Source organism: Lathyrus oleraceus, chromosome 5 (assembly GCF_024323335.1).
Source record: "Lathyrus oleraceus cultivar Zhongwan6 chromosome 5, CAAS_Psat_ZW6_1.0, whole genome shotgun sequence".
Lineage (NCBI taxonomy): Eukaryota > Viridiplantae > Streptophyta > Magnoliopsida > Fabales > Fabaceae > Lathyrus > Lathyrus oleraceus.
In genome coordinates, this window is record NC_066583.1 from 622,068,897 (window position 1) to 622,077,057 (window position 8,161).

At 32.9% G+C, this 8,161-nt stretch overlaps 1 protein-coding gene and 1 long non-coding RNA gene across 2 annotated transcripts; one reads left to right on the top strand and one right to left on the bottom strand.

Annotated features, from left to right (window-relative positions):
* Nucleotides 1-239: 239 nt before the first annotated feature.
* On the bottom strand, nt 240-1,190 carry LOC127082500 (uncharacterized). The gene is made up of 2 exons (XM_051022745.1): nt 958-1,190; nt 240-702 (listed from the first exon to the last, which is right to left on the bottom strand). Exons 1-2 carry the CDS (start codon nt 1,188-1,190, stop codon nt 240-242), a joined length of 696 nt encoding a protein of 231 aa, XP_050878702.1.
* A 1,017-nt stretch (nt 1,191-2,207) lies between these two features.
* Nucleotides 2,208-2,676, top strand: LOC127087192 (uncharacterized). The gene is made up of 2 exons (XR_007789794.1): nt 2,208-2,315; nt 2,398-2,676. It is a non-coding gene; the product is annotated as an uncharacterized LOC127087192 (long non-coding RNA).
* Nucleotides 2,677-8,161: the final 5,485 nt, after the last annotated feature.

Consider the following 8,161-nt stretch of genomic DNA (forward strand, 5'->3'; position numbering starts at 1 on the left):
AGCTTTTCTCTCGACTTCATGGACAAGTCATGTTCGAATGCTTTCTTAGCCTACTTTGCTTTACAAAATTCCTTACACACTTGACTTAGTTCCTCTACTTTAGGTAATCTGTACAACATCTTCTTCTGGTTGAGCATACTTAGACCTCTGAAGTTTAGATGCCCATATCTGTGATTCCATAGTTAGTCCCTGTCTTCGACAACAATCGAAGAAAGAAGCTGATGATCAACCATGTTGATCTAAATCTTGAAGGTTTTGTTATCTTCCAATGGTGCTTTAAGGAAAATCCTTCCTTCACCATCATACACCTTAATTAGTTTTTGTTCCAACTTCATGTTATATCCTTTGGCAAGTAATTGGCATATACTTATCAAGTTACTTGTCATCGAAGGTAGATACAATATGTCAGTTATGCTGACCCTCTGACCATTTCTTCTCACCACAACTATGTTTCCTCTTCCCTCTGAAGTGATATGCCTGCCATCTGTAAACTTGATCACTTTCTTTACTGATTCATCTAACTTGGTAAACCAGTTTTTATTACTAGCTAATTGGTTGCTGCATCTTGAATCCAGATACCACACATTCGTTTGTTCATTATTCGAAGAAGTATTTTCCATGAGTAGCATATCATCATAGTCACTTTCTCCATCATGTGCATATTGTGCTTCATCATCATCTTTTTCTCTTAACTCCTTCTTTCTTCAATAATCTCGAGCATAATGACCAAATCCTTGACAGTTGTAACACTACACCTCCTTCATGTCAACTTTCTTTCCTGAATACTTATTGCCCATGATTTTCTTGGTTGAATTAGAGTGATTATTTGAATTCTTGCTTGACTTCTCATCATTAGCAAGATTATTTCTCTACTGTTCCTTTTCTTTTCCAAACTTCTTAATGAATCTTGCTTGCAGTGCCTATTCTGCCACCTTCTCCTTTTCTGAGTTCCTTTACTTCAGTTTCATCTCATGAGCCTCTAAAAAAGCTTGAACTTCTTCTAACTTCATCTTAGCTAGGTTCTTAGACTCTTTAATAGACACTATAATGTAATCAAAATTTGCAGTTAGAGATCTCAACACTTTCTCAATCTTCTTCAAATCATTGAGCGATTCACCATACACCTTCACCTGGTTCATGAGTAACATTAATCTTGAGAAGAAATCAACAACCGATTCATCTTCTTTCATCTATATTATCTTAAATTTCTTTCTCAGTGTCTGCAACTTCACCCTATTTAATTTTTCATTTCTGCCGTATAAGTTCTTCAACCTTTCCCACACTCTTTTGGACGTTTCTTCTTTAATAATCTTCTCGAACATGTTTGGATCCACACACTGATGAATAAAGAAGAAAGCTTTTTCATCTTTCTTTCTTTGTTCCTTGTGCGCAGCCTTATGAACATCATTTGCATTCGCTTCCAATGCATGTACTCCATCACTCACGATTTCAACAACATCTTGAAAACAGAAGATGATATTCATTTGCACAACCCATCTCTCGTATTTCTTACCTTTGAAAACCGGTAGATTCGTTGGAAATTGTGTTGATGTTGCATTACGGTATTACAGAATCTCTCTGAATCGCAAACAAGCTCGTTGAAACAATTAGTGTTTTAAGAAGAATGAGAGAGAGAGAGAGAGAGTATATGTGAAAAGGGATTTCGATAAAATGAAAATTTCTATACAAAACGTTATCAACATAGCATGCCTATATATAGGCAACCAAAACCCAAAACGTACAAGTTACACTTCGACACATCATTTATATATTGTATTCGACATAGTCGAATACATCTAACTCTTACTCAACTAGCTTACTACTTCGACTAGGTCAAACACACCTAAATCGAATTCAACTTGCATTTTAAAACATGAGATTCCATCTTCTAACAAAAATGATATAATTTTAACGATTAACATTTATTTAAACAATTTTTATTTTATTAAAAGAGAAAGAAGAGACTTTTTTTTATCATAAATAAAGTGATATTAAATACATCAGATTCTTTATTTTAAAAAAAATACATCTGATTCTAATGAGATTTACTTCATCTCTTTTTGTTACAAAGTCAAACGATAATTACTTTCAAATTTTATAGAAGTAGTAATATTAAAAAGTCATTTTCCAGTCAAAGTTAATCATATTTCAAAGATCCATTTCTTAAAAAATGTATACCATTAACTTCTCTAGTCATCTTAAATAGCCTATTGCAAGTTGATTTATATCAAACTTTCTTAGTAGAATGGCAATCCGCTTAAATCCCCTCCTTTTTATTTTTGCGATTATGTGCATTGCTACCCTCATGGTTGCAGGTAATAAACTACTTTTATAACTCATTTTTGTTATATTTTCTCCAGAATATTAAATAATTAATAATTGTAGTCACTGTAGCAGGATTTCAAGATTTGCAACATTCTGATACATTACGGTGCTTTAACTCTGGTGCATGTCCAAATGATATTGAAGCTTGTCGACAATCTTGTATATCAAAGGGTTTTCCTAAAGGTGGCAAGTGTGGAGCGAAATTATCCACATGTTGCTGCTATGGAGATTAGATATATCTACAGACAATATTAGTCAATTACAAATAAAAGCTTTAAGACTTTTACAAAAGAAGTTGAAAATCAATTATGTAATTTCTTTTAAATAATATTGCTGTGAATTTTTTCTGTCTATTTTGGGTTAAATGCTATGATTTATTTCCATTAATGAAATTTATTTTTAATTATATATAGTAGTTATATCATAATGACAAAAATCATATTATTTCCTATTCTGATCTTATTGATAAAAGATATTTATTAAATAAAATTAAAGAGAGTATAAATTTGATCGAAGATAAATTTTTAACTAATTTGAGATAATCATTTTCTTAAACAATTGCATCTAACACGTTAGCAAATTCTTGTGTGGCAATGTTTCTTTAACCGCAACAATTCTTGATTTCATCCTCTTTACGATATCGACATTTTAGCACTTTGTTTTGCATATTTATGCACTGCTTTGTGTGTGTGAAGCAGAGAAGGCGGAAGAACTTCATTTTACCTCTTTGTATGGGGGATACTTTGTTGGATGAAGTGGCGGAGGTTCGAGGTGAGATTACTTGGTACTTCAAGGATCACATTTTTTATCGAACTTCAAATTAGCCTATCTTAGATGGGATTACTTTCCCTGTTATCATACTTTGTGATGTTGTTAGCATTGAGGGTGATAAGAGTTTAAGTTTCTAATGGGTTCAACTTTTCGTTTTTTAAGAAGTTTTGAGACTTGCTCAATATAGACATATTTATTATGTTAGATGAGTTTTTCGATGTTCTGTTGGTGTTACTTCATATTTTTGACATAGATGATAAACATGAGAGTTCATGATTAAATCTGGCTATGACAAGGATTTTAAAGTCTCACCCATAGTCTAAATTGTCATTTTCAATCAGAAGATCACTTACCATTTGATAAGTATATCCTATTGAAGGAGGTCGGGAAAGCTGGTCGAGAGGTCCATTGAAGACCCTGGTCGAGTTAAAAGACTTAGTAGGGGGTTTCCAGTTGACGTGACTATGATGTTTTTATCGAAGAGAGTATGGATAAGATCATACAGTTATTCAAAAACTCGAGAAAGTCTGTCAAAGACGAAGACATGTCAAGTTTTGTTAAGTCCACTGTTGTAGAGGGTAGACGGGTATACTATGACTAGTATATAAGCACTGTTTGTTTGTAGTTTTAGAGGTCCGCAATTTTACACATTACACACTCAAAGTATCCAACTGTGAAAGTGAAAAACAATTTTTAGTGTATGTATTTGTATTCCATTTATAAAGTTAATATTTTCCTTTAACTTTTCCTTTTTATCCTTTCACTTTGCTGCATTATTTTTCATTAAATATTCTTGACGTTCATTGTCAAAATCTTTCAAAACATATAATTTTTGCACAAATTTGTCCCGGGATATTTTCGAGTTTAATCCCTTAAGTAAAATCAAACTTGTCTTTGTTTATCAAATTTCACAGTAAAAAAATTGGCACACCCAGTGAGACCCTTTTGAGGAACCCTAAACCTTAATCTTATGAAACCTAGCCTAAACCACACTCAGATATTCAAACCGTCATCATGTTGATCATGAACATGATTAACATTCATCATCAACCTTCGAACCCTAACCCTCACAAACCCAGAACTAACTCTACCTACTTCCAAATCCTCTTAAACTTAACCTAACCCATAGATCTCTATGTTTTGCATCCAAATCCCACCATCAAACACAAAAAACCGAATGAACATATACAAACCCTAAATTTATCACACCCAATTCGTAAACCCCAAACTTCAATCAAATCAAGCACAAACAAAATCAATCGTATACAAGTAGTAAACAGACAAATCAAAACAACAAGATTGATAAGTACAAAAGGGAACAAGGGTGTGAATGGCCAACCTACGGGAGTGAGAATTCCCTTGGTTAAAAGGTAATATTCCTTTACTTTAACTATTTTTCGTTTTGGATATGGATCTCTTTTAATTCATTCTCATTCTTCTTCTCTCTGTTTGTGTGAGGTTCAATGGAGACTTGATATGAGGCTGAGCTCTGATTACTTAGGGCTTCAAGGTGAAGAATCCTAAGTATCAAAATATGAAGAGCTTTGGTGTTTAGTTAGGATTGTAGCAACTAGAACTTTAGGGGTAAGGATTTCTCGTCCCTTTTCTGATTTTTCTTTCTCTTATTTATAGATTGATTGATTGTGATTTAAATTTTTTATTAGATGTAATGGATTGTTGTGATGTATTTGGTCATGTTTTTTTTTGTATAATTCTGATTCTTGGATGTATCTATAATCTGAAATAAAAAGATTTGATTGATTCTTTGAATTAATTGCTTTGATCTATCTCCAGATGCACGGTAGACATGCTTAGGGTTTCTGGGGCGAATTGAGGATGAACCCGAGTCATAAGCTTAACCCGATTTGTTGATGATGGACCTCGATTCGACTTGATCAAGAAGATTGACCAGATGCATCCTCCAAAAATCGAACTTTTAACAAAAAAATATGACTATGGTTTTTTTTCCTAAAAATAATTAAATCATGATAATATAAATATTTAACTTTAATAAAACAAAGATATTAGTAAATCTAATTCTATAACTTAAATATAAGCTAACCTCTCATATTAATAAAATATTAATTAACTTTGAAATATAATAATTCAAAATAAAATAAAGTAAAATGATTAATTAGTTTAATAAAGGCCAACAACTTCTTAACTTATTCTAATAGCAATTTGATTTTTATTTAAAATATTTATCTAACAAGGAAATAATAAAAATTAATAATACCCAAATATATATTTCAATTAACTCAATTAAATAACCAACGAAAAGCCAAAAATACCAAAGTCTTATATAAAATGGGAATAAGTTTGGAAAGAGGATAAAAAAGTTTAAATGATCCTCCTTTGACTTTTTAGGTCATTGGAGTTGATCAGATGACCTACATATGGAACCCTGGCAAATTCCATGTACCCTAAACTAGTTGGATTATGAGTGATCAAAATTTGAGGTACGGCAACTGCTCATATTTAATCAACTTTAAACTAAGATGATGATGACGATAAGTCTTCATTCTCTCACGGTGGAAGATGATTAAATATAGGGAGAGACCCTAATTTTGATCACGGTGTTAGTGGACTCTAGGGACTAGTAAGGTTTTGACAACCCTTACTGCTTTATTGGTATCCAAACCAACCTTTGATGGACCCTTGTGAAATTCTCATCAATACCCTAATAGAACCCTGATGATACCCTGATGGAACCCTGGTAGAACCCTTTTGGTCAGTTTCAACCCCTCGGGGTGAAACTTGCATACGATTCCTATGATCATCCCATCACTTTACGAAATTCAGGTAAGACTCGGACGATCCTCTGGTCGTTGTTTGATGGAACCCTGATGAAACCTTGGATAAACTCGCTTGATAGAACTCTGGTGAAAACCCTGAATGAACTTTCTCGAAAGAACCCTAGTGGAACTCTGGTGAAACCCTCAATGATACCCTGGTGGAACCCTAGATAAACTCTCTCGATAGAACCCTGGTGAAACTTTTAATGAACTTTCTCAATGGAACCTTGGTGGAACCCTTATTACATTATCTTGATAGAACCCTTTGACAACTTCTCTTAATGGAATCCTAATATTTAATGGAACTTATCCCATATGGGGAACATGTTGCTAAGCTAGGGATGTGACAGATGAAAACCTGCTCACTTTTTGATAACAATCATTCAGAATGACCGACTACTAGATAGATTTCCTTGTAGACTCATGGTGAGTGCGCTTGCTGGGGAAATCCTTTATTGAAAAGGTGTTGCGGAGATATTTACTTACTGGGTACGGCCAATAAGCGCTCCCGTTTAGGAAATTGTACTGGTATAGTTGTGATTGGACTTCTAAGAGCGGTCACAAATCCTATGTTATGTATGCATGTTCGCACAAATGCATGTTTCGAACCGATGTATGTGCTTATGCGTGATGCATTATTTGGGATGACGCCTCTTTTATGATATGTATGATGAATGTGTGAGATTGTGGAAATCGATATTTCTGTAACATTCCGACTCTCCGACCTCTTGAGACTTTGATATGTCCATGAAACGGGTCATGATACTCTTGATATCTGGGACTTCTCTATATGACTTAAAGGGAAGAAACTTTCGTACTGGTTAAGTTGTGACTATTGATTTAGAGACCATGTATCTTTCTTGGAGTGCAGTGCCGAAAGACTACGATCCCTTCGATGTTTCGAAATCAAAGTAAAATACATTTTTGAAAGCTTTTTATTATACTCGATGTTTCAATGCATTATTCAAAAACAATTAACACTTTGTAATCAAACAGAAAGAATGAAAGACAAAGAATAATGCTTGAGAATTTTGACCCGTAGATAGACGATAGTACATAAGGAGGTAATTCATGTAAGAGGGGATTACTGAAAAGCTAACAAAAGAAAAATGGCAATGAAATAAATTATTCATGTTCCTATTGAATCCAACACATGCTACTATCCATAAGTCTTCGAGGTCATAATACTTTGCTTCTGAAGATGATGATTGAATTGATTGCTCTAATCTAAGTTCCTGTTGTAGTATCATTTAAGTGTTGCAGTCATATGCTTTTTGGATATCCCTAACTTTTGCTTGTACCACTCTTTTCAAGTCTTAGTCCACCAGAATGATACACCTCTTTTGTCTATGCTGTCTATTTGGATTTTCGACTTATCATGTTTTATTTTTTATACAAATCCCTAATTTTTGTGTAGAATTTTCTTTTAAGTTTTTAAATTCATCAAAAAAATCCTAATTTTTACCTAAGTCGTCCTTTTGAATTTTCGACTTAGCGGCCTTTTATCCTATTTTTCTTAGCATAGTATTTTTTGAGATCAAATATTTTGTTCTTTATTTAAACAGAGTTCTTATGTGAATATGAAATTTGATGTATTAAAATGTCTAATAGCTTCCGCGTGATGACTTAATAAATTTAATTAGAAAACGTCTTTTTCCTTAAGTTAACTCAAATATTTATCTCAATATAAAACTCCCAAGAACTGGATCAAGTAATCCACACTTGACCATTCTCATAATTTAATTTCAACAGTTTTTTTTATTTGAAAAACACTTAATATTGTTATCACCGCTGACTCTTGAAAGCATACCTAGCTGAAGCTAACAGTGAAGCGGCGGATATTGACATCCTCTCCCTATCCATCCCTTTCTCTCCCAATAAAAATATAATGAAAATGGTGTGCTAACGCATCATATCAAATACATAAGTCTCACTTTTTTTCTTTCTCTTTTAACATGTTTGAGTTAAACAAGGCTAATCCAACCATATAGTGATGGTGTAGGTGTAGAATAATTACACACATTTAAATACATATTTAAGTTTTTAAAATAAATAATAAAAAATTGTAGTTATTTATACACAAGAACTACTTGTAGATGTAACACAGCAATAAACTCGTTAAAAAGTCAAAGTTGTAGTACAAATAATACAACGTACTACCATGTAATAGAGTATTATTTTTGTACTAACTCATATAGTAGTACTATTTCTGTTAATTAAATATTTAATGAAATACTACAAAAAAGGAACCAGTTAAAAAAAAGCGCACA

Coding starts and splice junctions, on each gene's coding strand:
- LOC127082500 (XM_051022745.1), bottom strand. CDS start 1,190: ATGAAAGAAGATGAATCGGTTGTTGATTTCTTCTCAAGATTAATGTTA. Junction 703..957: donor GCTCATGAGATGAAACTGAA/GTAAAGGAACTC, acceptor AGATTATTGAAG/AAAGAAGGAGTTAAGAGAAA.